This window comes from Fundulus heteroclitus, chromosome 16 (genome assembly GCF_011125445.2).
Source record: "Fundulus heteroclitus isolate FHET01 chromosome 16, MU-UCD_Fhet_4.1, whole genome shotgun sequence".
Taxonomy (NCBI): domain Eukaryota; kingdom Metazoa; phylum Chordata; class Actinopteri; order Cyprinodontiformes; family Fundulidae; genus Fundulus; species Fundulus heteroclitus.
The window spans coordinates 29652699-29670304 of NC_046376.1; the positions used below are offsets into that span (position 1 = coordinate 29652699).

General features: G+C 40.8%; 1 protein-coding gene across 1 annotated transcript in view; it reads right to left on the minus strand.

Annotated features, from left to right (window-relative positions):
• The window catches only part of usp43b (ubiquitin specific peptidase 43b), a 105862-nt gene that overhangs the window by 32416 nt on the left and 55840 nt on the right, over positions 1–17606 (minus strand). The window contains exons 5-8 of the mRNA XM_021319165.2: positions 16995–17130; positions 16734–16878; positions 7781–7943; positions 4293–4404 (exon numbers count right to left, since the gene is read on the minus strand). Coding sequence (XP_021174840.2) covers positions 4293–4404; positions 7781–7943; positions 16734–16878; positions 16995–17130 — 556 coding nt within the window. The remainder of the gene's footprint in view (positions 1–4292; positions 4405–7780; positions 7944–16733; positions 16879–16994; positions 17131–17606) is intronic.

Sequence of the window (17606 nt, forward strand, 5' to 3'; positions counted from 1 at the left end):
AGCTAAATGACTTAGACTTTCTTTATTGTCATTTTGTATGTACAGTGTGCATACAGAACGAAATTTTGTTTTCATACAGCTCAGAAAAATTGCAGTAATTCTACAGCAGGGGTGTCAAACATACGGCCCGCGGGCCGGATCCGGCCCGCCGAATAATCTAGTCCGGCCCTGTGGCTAAATGCATTATCATTATAAAAAAAAAAAAAAAAAAAAAAAAAAAAAAAAAAAAAATATATATATATATATATATATATATATATATATATATATATATATATATATATATATATATATATATATATATATATATATATATATATATATATATATATATATATTTTTTTTATATATATATATATATTTTTTTTTTTTTTTTTTTTTTTCCAGTGTCCTGTCTGGCAATGTGGCAATAAGATGCCACAAAGAGCTCATCAGATTTGACTTTCACAAGTGGACAAGATAAAAGGAAGAGAATGATAAAACAATTATTGAAAAAAACATGTACTTCGTTTAATTGAAGATATGCAGTTCCTATATTGTCCACGAGGGGCGCTGTGTTTTAATTAGCAGATTAAGCTTCAGGTGTGGAAAAATTCAAATCATTTCTTAATTTTTATCTGTTTGATGTATTTTGTCATGCGGGACGGTGTTTTTAAGTTCCAAAAAAATTTGAATAAATGTTTTTCAACATTGTATAATCACTGTGATCAATTCTTATGCATAATGCACTAGTAAATGTTTAACTGAGTAAAAGTATTGTTGAAATTGCACATACTTTTCTTAAAAACGCTGAGGTTATTCATAATATATTGTGTAAAAGTGAAATTAACTTAATATAAAAATCAACAACAAGTTCACATTTATTAGTTCTATTTAATCTTGCAATGAGTTTACTGGTGTGGCCCTCTTGAGATCAGATTAAGCTGTATGCGGCCCCTCAACCAAAATGAGTTTGACACCCCTGCTCTACAGGATACGTTGCTGTGAGTTTACAGTACAGGATTAAAATGCAGTAATAAAATGCAGTAATTTACAGGATAAATTCCAATTGATTTCCGGATAAAGTGCAGCAGTGATTTAACAGTAGACAGTTGAAATGTAAATCACATAATCAATGTAAATCAAGTGTAACTTGTAATGTAATCAATTTACATAATCAATGTAAATCACATAAATCACATAATCTATGTCACTCAGCTCAGGAAAATCGTCCGCTTTTGCAAAACAGATGATCTCACGTATAAACTCCCAAACTCGCTGACAAACTTTCATAAAACTTAACCAGGGGGACATGAGAGTGGGAAAGCAAGCCCTGGTGATCTGCTTTTGCTTCGTCAAGAAATGTGATAAACTAATGATGCTGAAGATCACCCGCTCTTCTAAAGTTAACAGGTTTTACAATGGGCTTCATTACACGGTGCAGCTGCAATAATGACTTAACAGCACTTCCTTGTGGATTATGCAGCGTAAGAAAAGGACATCCTGCTCGGGATTCTCCTCCTTCACCCTGTCTTGGATTCTTTTCAGCAGCTCGACGTATTTTTCCCCGTCTTGTTTGGCAATCCATCGTGGTGACGCTGGCAAGTGCACTCCAAGGTAGCTTGAGTGTTTTTGCAAACACACAAATACCGCGAGAATTCAGCGTGCAGGCGAGGTTAGTGCAAAGGCAATGTGGTCACAAAAATCTACGTGGAAGTCCGCGCAGAGACTGAAAATTGACATAACACTGACGTTGCGGTCAATAAATGGAGAGGTATGACAAAGGCATTAAACCCAATAAATGTCCCCACACTTTTTCATTCTCATCTCAACAAAAAGGCAGTAGGTTACCTGTGTTCGGCAACAATATGTCTTGAGCAACTTGAGTCTCTCAGTGTTGAGTTGTTTTAAGATAGTGAACTCGCACCCACCAGTGTTCTGTCATCACACATCACCGCTAAAATAAAGCAGCCAATGAAATCAGGAACAATGAAAAGAACTGTCAAAGGTCACATTTATGCATTGGAACGGCACCAATGTTGAAACTAATGTTACTCAAAGGTGCAAAAAATCCACTTGTGAATATAATTTGGCGACGCGAGAAAACCACCGATCCTGCAGGGATGAAAGATTCTGAGAAAACATCTGCTCTGAGCATTGCTCCCTCACTGGCAAAGGTGGGCGCCAGCGAACTGATTATACTTTATGAGCTCGGTTTTAATTAAACGGCTGACAGCGTGGGGCACAAGTGAGACTGGAGATCTCTGAATGAGTTTGTGAGTACGTTGCATCTGCATCTTCTTTTCTTCTGCTGTCTCGGAGAGTGAGACTGAGCCAACAGTCTTCTTGTACTTATCCTCTACATGGTGTGCACACTGCATCTAAGTGTCACCTGGCTTGAAGCAGAGAAAAGTGCGTGATTCGAACTCTCTTTGGCTACATGACTGAGATCAAGCTGCTACAGATATGTATGGTACAACACAAGACTGTCTTCGTTATAAGTAACTAAGACAGCAAACAAGCAAGAAATTTAAGGGACTAGTTATCTCCAGGGAAGTAAATAATTGCTTTGACCAGATGAACAGCATGGCCGCATCCAAGCAAGCTACACTTTGCTGTTTGTATTTGCATCGATATCTCCCTGGTTAAACACTAGCGACAGCAGCAGCAGCGGAAACAAACAACCCATTGTTTTCTAAGCATGCTGAAGGGATTGACAGGGTTCCGAATAAAGGTTCATTAAAACGCACTTCTGTCTGTCATGGGAGAAGCAACTGTTTGACCGCATGAATAAATATGTAGACAAAACGTAATTATAGTGGATCACCCTTTCAAATAATCAAATTTAGGTGTTCCCATCATCTCCATGGCCACATGTGTATACAGTCCAGACCCCAGGCATGTAGACTGCTCCTACGAGCAGCTGCATCCACTCCTTCACTGGACTCTAGAGCGGTGGAGCTAATTGCAGCCTCCCTCTGGCAACCAAATGAGTGTGGATCCGATGGTTGCAAAGAGAACATCACTTGCCTGACTGAATTGTTCTCAAGTGTAAAGTTTGGTGCGGAAGGGTCGTGAAGGGGATTTGGTTTGCCGGGCAGTTTGTAACCTTGCCCGCAAGCTGAATGATGAGGCAGAGTCACAAAAACGCCAGAATCCATATTGTCCCGCCTCCGCCTCAACCCCAAAAAGGTCGGCCAATCACGCCGCTGCATTATGGTTTGAGGCGGGACATACAGCTGTGACGAAAGCAGGAGCTGCCGAGCCCACAGACGGACCAAAATAAACATGGCAGCGCAGGAGGACGCACACATCACCATCCGAATAAGGGCGCCTTGACCGTCACTTATTGGGGTTTCTCATGGGCCTGCTGCTGACGACTTTTTCTTTTGATTACCGTGATTGGCTGAAACCAACCATTGGCAGGCAGGCGCCAGGTGTCGCCCAATCAGCTCGGACAGTTCTGCTGCATGTCCGTCCTTTCCCCAAAGGATTAATTAATACAACAAGAAATTGAAAAAAATGCACTTATTTGGTTTCATGAAGATCCTAAATATCCCAGGAATGATGCCGACCATAGAACAGTTGCTACAAACTCTTCCTTATTACGTCAGAGATATCCTAATGAATTTAATAGGCCAGTAATCAAAGCGAGTGGGGAACCATAGTTCTCTGCTCCATAGTCAGTATGTCTTCTGTTTACATCTCTGCTGTGCGCCATGATTCGGCCGCGTTCACCTGAGTCTGCTGTGACACGCTGCTGAGAGTTGCGAGACGTTCACCAGCAGTTCTCCGTCTCCAGCTTGTGCTTCGTTTCCCACCAGTTAGCCCCGGTGTGATTGTGCAGGCGTGCTTTCCTCGCTCCCCAGCCAATAAACCTGCTCAGGAACAGGTGCGCCGGCCGGCATGGCAGCCGGCAGCCGTGTCCCAGCTCCAGCCGGTCCTCATAACACACCCACACTCACACATGGACACTCAATATAGGTTTTATGAGTCTCATGGATGGGTGATTATTTTATTCTTTTCAATATCCCGATTAAACGACTGCCATACATTGTTTTATTCTTGCTCTGAGATTTCAGGAGAAGCCAATAAAGAAATATCAGCCACAGTTCTTTTGATGTTATGGTCCAGCGCAATGCTCACTGACCTCCTTCGCTGCTTACTTTGCTTCCAGTGACAATGGTGTAATTCTTTCCCGCCTCAAAATAAGCGTTTACTGGCCATTTTTGGGCAGAAAAACAAAGTCGTGAAAGCAGAACAAAACGTCTTTGTATTTCACTGTCACATAAATATTAGTGTAAACTGATTACCTGAGCATGAGCCCCGTTGATCATCAGGTAATAGAGCTTGCTGAGGATGCTTTGTTGGAGTTGATCCCAGGATATAGACCGATCTTCCCTCATTAAGAATGGAGGTCCAAACCTTCAACACGCACAAAGGTAATTGATGTCATAAAGTGGGGAAAAAGAAAAGAAAGACACACATCCTTACTACTTCACCAAACCACATTAGCAGTGGCTGGCCATTACGCTACTTAAATGATCCTTTATATTCACAAGCTGCACTGGCACACAACACTCATTGTAGCGTGTCTATAAAAAGGACAGAGAAGGACAGTAAGAAGTGAAAATGGCTGCTGAGGTGAGGGGAAATCATCTCTGAGATGACAGATCACACGACGTGTCTATTAGAATACACTTCTGATCGAGGGCAGCCGTCCCCTGGGTGGCAGAGGTTTATTGTGATGAAACCATGTGAGCATGCAGTGCCGTACAGTAACCGGGCAGAGAGGGAGAGATGTGAACAGTATTATAAACGAACGTATTATTTTTTCGTATTAGAGTTTGCGAGGTGCTACGCCAGAAGCTGGTGTGAACGGATCGAGGAGACGACAAGGAGTCACATGATGTAGCGTGGCCGGCTAAGAACAACAAACAGGTCCATGTCAGTAATAAATATCAATGAAAGGTCCATTTATTTCTCATACCTAAATGTTAATTTCTTTTCATTTTGCTGATAAAGAGCCGATAGACACTCAGCATTCTGTTTATCCGGAATCATACTTCATAAGAAGGTTAAAAAGGGATTTTTGTTACAAATATGCTAGCTACTGAAAAGGTGTGCTTATCCTTGGTGGGAGATCCTGTTGCATGAATTACTCCTTCGATGCAGCGTGACATGGCTCTGCTGAGGTGTTAACGGGGCTCTGGGTGCTTTAACGACGGCAGTCCAGCCTTTTGTCTGCTTCGCCCAGATAAGACGTGCCTGATGTCCTGTGTGGCGCAGGGGTGGCTAACCACAAGGAATACAACAGTTGCAGCTGATGTCCCGGACACGTCTGTGTGCGGTGGCTCTGATGCTAGCCGGGGTTCACGCCTTGTGAAAACCCATCACCCATAAGAGAAAATGCTGCAGATCAGGCAATAAAGTCTGTACCAACAGTCTGAGAAATCAGGAATGTGCGTTTTATGTTTTCCACCTGCCTCCACACAGAGAGCAGGGATAAAAGTGTGACCGAAGTGAAACATCACAGGCTCGATCTTAACTTTGAAGGGAGATAAGAACAGCGAACAGTTGGAATCCTTCCACGTTAAACGCGGTTTTCGCAGTTCAGAGATATAAACAAAGTCGAGAGTTTCACACTGGTTTTTTGGTAACGCACCTGTGATGTTATGCTACAAAGAGCTGGGAATGAGAGCCCAGCATGTGACTCCAGTATCATGTTCTTGGCTCGGCTGGGTTCTCCAGCTGTCCTCTGATGAGAGGGGGAGATGTGTGGGTGGATTGAGCAATGACAAAAAGGCGTCTGAAGGAGAAATTGAGACAGCAGCCCTCCTGGATGGGATCAAACTTTTCCCACCGCATTGTTGGCTATCTCACCTATATTGATCTCTTTGGACCGTGACGGTGAGACGGCTGCACGATGGATCTCATCGAGGCAGATGTTAGAGCTCCTGGTTGTTTGATTTGGAACTAATCTCTCCGAGATCCAAATAAATTTTAGTTAATTCTGTAACTGAGAAGTATAAATGCTTTCCGTGCTTCAGAAGAGAACAACTTAGGATGGTGACTTGCTTTAAATTGATCAGGTTATTTATAGGTTATGCAGATAAAGCAACCAACTCTTCCCTCTGGACATTCATGGCATGTTGCAGAAAGTAAAAAGAACCAGTAAAAATGTATACATTTCTATTTTCCCTTGCTTTTATTTATACACTACATTAACGGTGAATAACAGTTTTAGCCGTATAGGTCTTTGAGTCAGAAATTGTTACCCAGGTTGTCTCGTTAAAGACAAGCTGCTCATTTTTCACAGGCCACCATTTTGAACTGTAGGCTACAACTACATGAGAAAGGGTCACGAAACTCTTCCACAGTGTAAAATTGAATGGCAAAATAATGTTAAAAAATAATGCAACATCATTGGGGTTAATGACTCCAGTTCAAACTAAAGAACAAACTGGTTGTAGCAACAGCCTTTCAACCGCTAAGTAGTTGGCACGAGCTAAAGCTAACTATGTTTAGTTCTCACATTTTGACCAAAGCCTTGGTATTTAATGCAGTATAGAAAAGGCCCAGTCCACACGAAGCAGGATATCTGGGAAAACAGAGACATTTTTATGCGTTTACGCCTTTCAGCCACATATCAATGGCGTTATACATTCCTTAAAATGAATGATCCTAAAAACTCTGGAGTGGAGATTTATAAATGCTCTGGTTTTCAGCCTGCGTGTGTACATGAAAAGACGGATATTAATGCCCAGGGAGTCACGGCACTGACGTTGCATACGTGAAGCCATTGCCAATGTCGGCCATAGTGGAGTAAAAAATTAATGAGAGTCCACATTGTCTTGAGGTTTATTAACTTTTTAGCCTTATTAACTTTATATTCTAATATTGTGTTTGAAAACTTCTTTATTTGTCCACAATATCAAACCTCCCGACGTCATGATTCATTCCTAACAGGAAGTTGTGGTTGTTATGAAGGATTCTGATTGGCTGACATAAGTTTTAGTTTTGCAGTAGTTTTGCGGGTTGGTGTGGATGAAAACCTCCCATGTGTATGGCATTATTTTTAAAAAAGGTGTTTTTTTTTTTAAAACCCCTGCTACATGTGGACTAGGCCTATGAAGCTTATCTCTACTTTTTTTGTTTGTTTTTCAACCAAGTTTCAGGTGTATTAAATTAACATGTGATGATTTTGTATTTAAAACCAAAGGTGCACTGAGTAGAACATTAAACAGCAAAAAAGTAAGAATTGGTGTTTACGTGATTATTTCTTCTATATCTATTCCATTAGAAACCCTGTTCATTTCCACATGTATAAGTAAAATGCAATAGCAGGTAAAGCGGTATAAGTGAGTATCTGGGTCGCACCCATTCCAACTAGCAAAGCCTTAGTTGTAGAACGCCTGCATCTGATTGACCCCCTTTCTCTGTCCATTCTTTCCAAAGCAAAATAAGGATCACACTTGCATAATGTCCGTGGATGCGGATCTGTGTTCAGACGTGAGACTGTCACACTGTGGTAGGAGTGTAACATTCCTTCTTTTTAGGTGTTTTTTTCCCCACTTTTAATAGGTAAGTCAACAAAGTGGATTTAAAAACCTGAGGGTGACCAGCAAGTACAGTCTGAAAACCCAATGCTAATGGCTAACTGTACATTAGAACAGATACGATTTAGGAACTTTCCAATCTGATTTTAAACCCAAACTTGACAAAATCTTTAGTGCCTTTGTATGATGTGTAAGCAGTTACTGATCTGTTGCTTTGTAAGGACAGGGTTTGCTATATTTACCTAACAGTCTGCTTGCCTGTTCCAGCAGCATTGCACACCAGCAGCAGAATCTTGACTGGGACACCATGGTTGAGGAACTCTGATGACAATGCTCCGGATGAAGGTAACCTCTGACCCTCTGGACCAGAGGCATAAGGAGATGATGGCAAGCTGTGATGATAACCTGGGTAAAGACAGAAAGGCATAGGAGAACTCTCCATTAATCCACTTTTTACATTGCCTGCACAATAGCACAAACAATTTCACCCATTTTCCTAAAAAAATAAAATAAAAAAAATAAAAAACTGCTTCTGGAAACTGAAACTTAAGAGCATTGAACTTAAGTTAACACATTTGAAATTCAAATCTAAACCTGTCACACAACAGAAGCCTAAAATATGATTTGGACCACAGCAGTTATGGAAAGACATAAGTGCCACAAATTGACAAACTAAAGAGTCTAAAAATTTACTTGAACGTTTTAATAAAAAATTTAAAGGTAATCTATTGTTATCTTAATACATATATAAACATTTTTTGTATCTAAATTTGTAATTATTTGATATTTGTAGTTCATGTGCAGCAAGCATTGTGAATTTATTTAATGTCTCCGCCTTAAAAATTAAAGTCACTCAGAGGGCTAACACTGCTTTTTCTAATGTGAAGTTAGATATTTTAATTTATACGGCGGTCTGCAGCTGAGTTGATGTGTAGGTTAACCAGTCAGATTTTAGGGTTTACTTTTGTGAGAAACAGCAGCAGTTAGCAAATATTTCATGGTATGAGTTGCCAAATATTTAATTTAAATTGTGATTAGAATCCTCAATGTATTTTATGCATTGAGTAGAATATCAAGACCTTAAAACTATATGAATTTGTGTTTCTTTATATATATATATATATATATATATATATATATATATATATTAGGGCTGGGCAAGTTAACGCGTTAATTCCGCGTTAATTCATTAGACTATTAACGGCGATATTTATTTTATCGCGCATTAACGCAGTCAGTGTCAGTCAGGCAGCACTCTCCCGCTCCCCCTCCCCTCTCGTACATGGCTCAGCGGCGCCAGCCAATCAGCACGCAGGCTCAGCCTGGCCCGCCCACTCAGCTCTCACACAAACTTGACAAACAAACAGCTGAGAGAGACCGCAGCAGCGAAAAAACATGAACAAGGGAAGTAGCACCGTTTGGCTTTATTTTAATACCGTAAATGAAATCAAGCTGTATGTTTTGTAAAAAGCCGGTTCATTTCAGTGGAAACACAACAAATTTATCTAAGCACGTGAAAAAACATGAAAACGTCGAGCCCCAGAAACGGAGAGAGGAGACGAAACTTCTCTCATTGCCCCGACAGACCCACAGACTGATGTCACTGACTGAGGCGTTTCAGTTCTCCAGGGAACATCCAGGTGGATCAGTGGATGGATGGATGGATGGATGGATGGATGGATGTTACTGGAGCCCACACATAACATGTAATTAAGACCTTGAAAGAACCCAGTACATATATTAAAAAGTGTTATTTAAGATAAGATAACATTAGCTAATCCTTTTTTTATCCCACGACGGGGAAATTTATAGGATTAAAGCAACAGTCAGGTGCACACAACACAGACAAAATTACATAAGGATTGAAATATATAAGAGGTGGATTAGCGAAAAAACACTGAACATAACATTATTATTATTATTATTATTATTATTTAATTGTAATAAAATAAAAACCACAAAACCCAAAAGGTCAACAGTTTCATGATACATCAAGCTTAGGGACTGGCTAATATACAGCAGGTCAAAAAAGGCCATATTTTGGCTGCAGTGCTGCTGTTCTCTTATGAAGAAAAGATCAACTAGTGCACTAAATTCAATAAATGGGTTGAAAATATCCAGTATAAAATAAGTGCTACAAATGTTACAAAACTTTTGTTCATATAGCAGCAGAACATTAAAATAAAAGTGCTCTTTACACTACTTTTGAATACATTCTTGGAGTTTGTAAATACAATGCGATTAATCGCGATTAAATATTTTAATCGTTGCCCATATATATATATATATATATATATATATATATATATATATATATATATATATATATATATATATATATATATATATATATATATATATATATATATATATATATTCCTCCATCCATTATCTATACCTGCCAACTCATGTAAGGTTGCGTGGAGTAGTGGTGGTGGTGCCTATCTATGCCGGTTATTGGGCGAGAGACCGGTTACACCCTGGACAGATATTTAACATAAATATTTCCAGGGTTATTATAAATATATAATTCAAATATTTACATATCACAATGTATAGTAACAATTTAACAATGCATTTATTTTCTTGATTTGAGCCCCTGTTAGATTCCTGCAATAGGAATATAATTTGGAAACTGTTCCAAACAGGAAAATAAAAAAAAAATCTAAAGCATGGAGCAGATAGGAGGGAAAAGAGACGGGAGGGGCAGAGTAAGCTAAGGAGAAGCGAGGAGTTAGAATACTGTATCAATCATCACTGGAAAGGTAAACATTAGTTAATTTCTACGAGTTATCATGTTTTGGGGCCCATCTTGGATTATCTTGTCCTGAGCCCAGGCAGGGCTGTCAGCTTGTCTAGAGGGAGTAAGACGGATTATGGAGATACATAAATTGGCAAGACAGCAGCTTTCTATTTGGAGAGGGGTGATTCAGTTGGGGGAACAGATGGACCAATGGCGGCCTGCTCTATCAGCGGGAGGCCTTATCTGATGCTGCTTCTGCTTCCTGTCCTGGTGGGGTGCCAGGCAGCGACGTTACTCCCCTGTCCCGCTCGTGTCTCTTCAAGCGCAGAGCAACCAAATTAGCGTCTCAGCACGTAGGTCGGCTTGAGAGAAGTTCAAGGTGATAAATCACATGGTAAATTAAACTTGTAGACACTGAAGCATTGTATTGATTGGCCGCGACAGGCATCCCTTCCTAAAACCACTATGTTGTATTAAACACCACAGATCCTTGATTCATCAAATGCAGAGTTTCTCATAAACCACCTAGCTTTATTTTGCACAAATAACTTGCTTCAGTAGAATGAAATGCAAAGCCAGTTCCAATCACCCAAAGCTTTATCGTGCCACTTCTGATTGCAGTGTCTTGCCCACAAGAAGGAGAATGATGATTAATATGCAGTCTTTTCCTCTTTTATTGTCTCTCTAATCAAGCGAGTGAGAAGATGTACCTAATCAGGTGCTTTGATTTACATCAGCAGCAAACTCTGGAACAGAAACAAATCACGACTTCCCAATGAAACGTGAAGAGACGACACTGACCCGCAGAGGTCACCTTTTAGTCCTGCCTCATTAAGAATGGCCAGCGGTGGACATTCGGTCAAAACTTTAAACGTAGTAGATCATGGGTGTGAGTACTGCTTTGATCCTGGAAGCTATGCTGTCTGGGGCTTTTGGCCCCCGGTGGGGTCTCCCAGGGTAAACTGGGGAGGGTGTCAGACTCAGGATGCGGGGCCACGGCATGAGGATAATGTCATAATCCGACTCTAGGGATGTGGTACCCCATCTCAGTGGAGGGAAAGGAAGTCAGCCGATTAGGCTGTCTTCTGGGCCTCTTCATTAGGATTTATTTTAAATAATTTTTTGCAAATGCCCCATTGGGAGGGAGCCCTGGGACAAGACACAGAACTTGCTGGAGAAACTATAAAGGTGCACCTTAGTAAATTAGAATGTCCTTAAAAACTTCACTTATAGTACGTTGCTTCACTAAACCTAACCTGTAAGTGACAAAAAGCCAATGCTTAGAGGAGGACTGCTGACTTGTCATTGAAATCATCCACAAAAAATGAAAAGACCCAAAATGTCCTGCCTGGAGAGGCTGACTGTTGACAGAGTGCTGCATGCAAGCAAATTAAGGGGAAGTTGAGTGGAAGAAAACAGTGTTGTAGAAAAAGATGCACAAGTAATATGGATACCAAAATCCTGGAGAGGATTGTGAAACAGAGCCAATTCAAGAGTTTGGGAGGTATTTACGAGGTTTGTAGACTGTGGCTGGAGTCAGCAACCAAACACACGGGCTACAACTGCCACAGGCCTTGTGTGAAGCCATTCTTGAACCAGAGACAAAAACAGCATCTTACCTGGGCCAAATGGAAACTAACTGCTCAGTGGTCCAACATCCTCTTTTCAGATTAAAGTAACTTTTGCATTTCATTTGGAAATCAAGGTCCCAGTCAGAGTCTGGAGATAGAGCGGAGAGGCACAGAATCCACGCTGCTTGAAGTCCAGCGGGAAGTATTCCCTGCCATTTGGACCGTGTGTTGGTCCACTGTTTTGTGAGGTCCAAACCAGCCAAGCTATCTACCAGGAAGTGTTCGAACACTTTATGCTTCCTTCTGTTGACAAGCTTTAAGGAGATGCCGATTTGATTGCTCTCGTATTTTCCCCGATAAACAAAGTACGCGTCATGTTTATGTTTGCTTCACCCACTGAGGAATCTCACAGAGTAACAGAAAAGGCGGCAGTCATGAGAAACAAACTTAGAATTTACAAAATTCACTAAAAGGGAACTTTGTTTGGCCAACAGACATGTTGATGCTAATCTTGTACTTTAGAAAGACAAAGGGATAACTCCTAAGGAAAGCTTCTGAACTCATCATAGCTCTGCGTTCTCAACCTCATTTCAACGTCAGACAGAGACACCGCTTGAGCCACAATAAGTACAGACAGTAAGCCCATAATTAAACACCTGCACATCGCTACAACAGCTTCCACTGTAGCTTTTAGGGAACTGAAAAACTTGGGAAAACTATAAAACAGAGGTTACTCATGCACAGCTTCAAATCTAGACAATCAAGTCATTCCTTAATAACCACAATAATAATAATAATAATGACAAATATCATTTAAAGTGCTGTAACAATAATCTAAGACATTCCATGGCCTAAATAGCTCAAATATTTTCTGTATAAATTAGGTTAAAGCTGAAAGTCTTGCATCTGATGCAAGACTGATGCCACATATGCAGGAGACTTAATAGAATTCATGTGTAATTCAATCTCCTAAATTGTTTCATAGTCAGATTTAATACTTTCAATCAAATTAACACAACAGCACAGCCCCTGTGGCTTGGTCAGATTGATGTTGGCGGTGGAAAGTAATTTTCACAACCATGCGCCAGCCTAAGAACGCACTTTGACAATAATCTTGTAACATTCTTGTCAGATATTTTATTGGTGCTAATTACAACTAATTACAACTTTTATATTCCTAGAAGGCTCCCTGTGAAGCCAGTGTTAGCATGCCAAAAAAGGTGAGGTGACAGTCAAACTATCATGCTCACGCAATCATACCGAGGGGCCTGCATATGTGCTGGGCTGAGGGAAGAAGCTGGAGCATCCGGAGAAAACCCAGACGTGCAACGGGACATCGCGCAAATTCTAGCCAGAAACAGGAACTCCTTGCTGGAAGGCAATAATGCTGATTGGCTCTGCCAAAGTGAGGGACTCTGTCTTCCAAGAGGAGCTGAGATTAGAGCAGCCACTCCTCCCTTTGAGGGTTTTATGGCTAAGGAGGAGATCCAAGGGCCAGGGCCAGAGCCCACTCAAGGCACTATATATCCCTCCTTGGAATGCCACAGAATGAGCTGGAGACTATCGCTGACCGAGGAGGGGATGTCTGCCTTAACCTCTAGGTCATGATCACAATCTCGGATAAACGAAAGTAAATGGAAGCATGGATGGTTAGACAGATAGAAAAATCTGCTTTTGCAGCGGTATTTCCTTTTTAAAATTGGAAATGCACAGAATCGGAGTCCTGAAATTTATGCAATTTGTCTTTTACAAACGACACTTCTTGAAATCTGTTCTCAAACCGTTTTGGGTCTAAATGTCTCCAAGGAAACATTATATATAACCTTGTCTGCAAGATGAATTCTGGCGGTATTTGTGCATTCACAAGCAGACAAAACTCCATCTTGTACTGCTTCGGCTTCAGCCGTTTGTGTCTGAACCAAAAAACGGTTCGGGCCAATCGCGTTGCAGCGTTATGGTGTAAGGCGGGACATACCAGCTCCGACGAAAGCAAGAGCGGTTGAGCCCACAGCCGGACCAAAATGAACATGACAGCACAGGAGGACGCACGAGTAGCTGCTGCTACCACATCGGTTTTGTAAGAATCAACTGTCATCAAAATCACAAGAAAAAATAACTTGAAATATTTCACTATCTGTAACGAATTAAAATTACTTTCTTACATGAGTGACAAAAATATGAAACTTTTTCATATTCTAATTTCGAGAGATACCTGTATGAATAGATCGTTGAACTCAAATTTACTGTTCAACTGATAACATCCTGATTCAAAGCTAAAAAGCTTTGAATCAGGATTACAGTGCTGACATTAAAATTTAGACTACATTTGCTGTAGGCAGTCCCATCAGCAAAATTACATTTGTATTAAATAAGTAGGATAAACAATAAAAAGGCAATAATTTATGTATATTTCCATCCTGCATCTGCTATTATGAATGTAATCATACTATTGGGCCATTTTAGCACTCCATGCTTAGATTTTACAGTCTTGCAGAAATACATGCGCCACATACTTTTGTTTTTCATCTAATAAAGCAAGCAGATGCACGAAAGCCATCTGGTATTGTTAAGGCCCCATTACACACCTGCATATCTGCCGCGCATTTCAATTTGGCAGCAAGACGGACAGCTTCAAGTAAACGTTGCTGCAACATCGCCTTTCTAGAAATCTGAAATTGTAGCACTCCATGCAGGCCAGGAAGACACAGATCTTTGGGGACATGTTCAAAAACATGGTGGTATCCATGAACCAAGCAGAGGTGGCATAGATATATAAAATACATATATTGTCCTGCAGTGAAATTTGCTCTGCAGTCACCCAACACTAACACTACATAATATGTGTCATACTACGCTATTCAGATGCTCTTTGTGCACTTATGAAGACTCACTTTGAAGTGGCTCAAACAGGAGGGAAGTCTGATTTCTGATTAATTCAACTATTAATTATTTAGCCAATCAAATTGTGTAAAGACCGATGAACTTTCAACCAAATATGGATTTTACTCCCTTTATTCCACAAACATGCACTATAAAAAAAGCTTGGACCCTCCTTTTGTGGCAGGGAGCAATTCAGTTAAAGTAGAGCAAGAGGCTACTTGACACCTGTGTTGCTTAAAAAAAAAAATCCAGAACAGATCAAAATAATAAGCAACAAAAATAAAAGCAGAGGGGCCAGAACGACACAGCTCTAATGAGACATGAGTTATGACTTAGAGGGATTTCTTTAGCAGAAGTCCTTTCTCTTTTGATGGAGAACTCTGCTTAGTCTGCTTTTCGTGTATAATTGAGAGAGCCTGAGGTTATGTTAAGAACACAGATATCAGTGAAGCATTGTTATCTGCTTTTTTTTTCATAGAACCTAGCGAGACAATCCTCTTTATTAGAGAGAAGGAAAAAAAAGTATTTGAATGGCTTGATACCTACGTTCCAACCAAGCTTTGCACATGGAATTTTTTTTAATAAAATGTGGTCAATTTCAATGCCCTGCCACTCGATCAGTTTGTGATATTATAAAAATGCAATTGCAATATTTTGCCATCGTTATCACTGTAAAAAGGAATTTTTGGAGGGCATTCATCTTTAGCCACTGGAATGATTTAAATTTTAATCAAGCAATTTAGTTTGTATATGTGGTATTCGATAATGGGTACGCTTTTATATTATTTTGGAAATAGTCCATCATGGACCTTTTCATTTAAAATTTAACTGAACATGTTGGTTCAGTGAACCACCTGGTTCTCAGCAAGGCACGTAGCCCTGGGCTGCGTTACTTCACTGGAAGTGACTAAATGGCTTACTCACCTGATCACCAATACCTACTCCCCCCCAAACACTTTTTTTCAGCAAAAATATTTTGTTTTGTTTTAGTAATGCTTAAAAAAAAAAATAATCAACCCACCTCCCAGGTTACCCAGAAGAAAAATTCTGGCAGTTACTTTTGTTTTGCGAACACCAAACTATCAAATACTGTATTCCGAAATTGTCCAAGACAATTATACATGTGTTCTTAGGAGGAAAACTTGTCATTGCGAGTGACAGAAAATCTGCTGAGTACACAAAAAGCATTAAGTTCACGCCGGGTCTCTGTATGAATCACTGCAGCAACCAAAATTAAACCAAATTCTGAGGTGGGTGATACATACATAGTTTTGACATTTGTTCTACAAATACAAATCTGAAAAGTGTGGCGTGCATTTAAATCTGGGGTGCAGAGTCACTGCAGTTATATCTGTGTGTTGTTTGGGATCTGTCTCCTGGCTTTGGACATGGAGACTGACTTTTGTCCCCGACTGATCTGTAAAACATTTCTGAAACTCAATCAGTCTGGATGCATGTCATATCTGAACCATCGCTTCAGGGTTTGTGGGAATACTACAGCTCCTACGTGGCTTGTGACAAACTTTAAAGTGGCCTTTTTATTGGATTTCTTCTCGCTAATCTTCCTCCAAAAGACCAGATGTGTTTGTGCTTACAACAAATTCTCTCACCTGAGATGTGTCTGATCCTGAGTTACCAGGGGTCTTTTGGCTGCTTCTTTAAACAATAGTGCCTGGGGTCACTGGGGGTCACTGGGTCCCACGGGGCCTCAAACGTAAACCCAACGATTCAGAATCTGATTTGCAAAACTTTTTCAAAACGATGTATCCTTCCGCACCAAAGTTACACACCCCTTTGTGTTGGTCTGTCAAACAAAATCTCTCAATAAAATGCACTGACGTTTGAAGTTGTAAACTATGGCAACATACGATAAGTTAAGGGTTCAGAATACTTTTGGAGGAGCATAAACTGACAGACGCCTGCGAATATCGCTGCTTTTTGAGGAACACTTTCAAAGTCGACCGCTTTAATTCAGCTTTTCCTCCTCGGTCCCACAGCTACCTGAGATTCGTGCAGAGCCCCCTCTGATGTAGAGCGGGGGCGCCTGGAAGGCATAGATGACGTCGTTCTCAGCAACGCACGTTAGATCGTCCTCGTCAAAGAAGGAGCGGTGGAACCCAGTGGAGTAAACCTCCGTCAGGATCACCTGGAGATCATCGGTTAGAGAAACAGACACACACGCACCTTTAGGTTCCTCTAATCTGCGGCATAAAGCTACTTTACTTCCATCTGCTGGACCAGAAACCTGGGACGTTTCGTTACCTGGTCTGGGGAGAGTTTCCCCTCGTCGGCCACCATCCTCCTCAGGCAGGCCACAGAACCAAAGAGCGGCACGGCCAGCCCGACCCGCAGATACCGCTGGCCTTTGGTGCTGAACACCAGAGTCACACACAGGGGCCTGACAAAGACAAGAGGAGAAATAACAAGGCTACTATACTGATTTCTGTTCCTTTTCTCCCGCTTGTGTCCTCCTCTGCCACAAAGGGACAGACGAAGACGTCCATAAATAAAGCAATGCTTTTTAGCATAAATAATAAATCATTAGGAATGAGCTTTATGAGTGTGAAATAATGGAAATGGCTGTTGCATTTTTTAAAATAGGCAGGGCTTTGTCCTGACCTCTCCAGAGGAGAGTGTGGTGCCGGGACATGAGGGTGTTTTTGCATAAATGCCCTTTGAAAAGTCGGCAATGTCAGGAACTGATTGTTCCTTAGAGAAAAGACACCAAGAGACGAATGAGCGGGACCAGGCAGGCCGACATACATTGGTAGTGTCATCGTTTTTGTTAGAGTATGAATTTTATACATGAACGTCATTAACATAGCCCATTATTGCAGGGATTAATCAATAAAAGAAGTTGCACATAGATTTAGA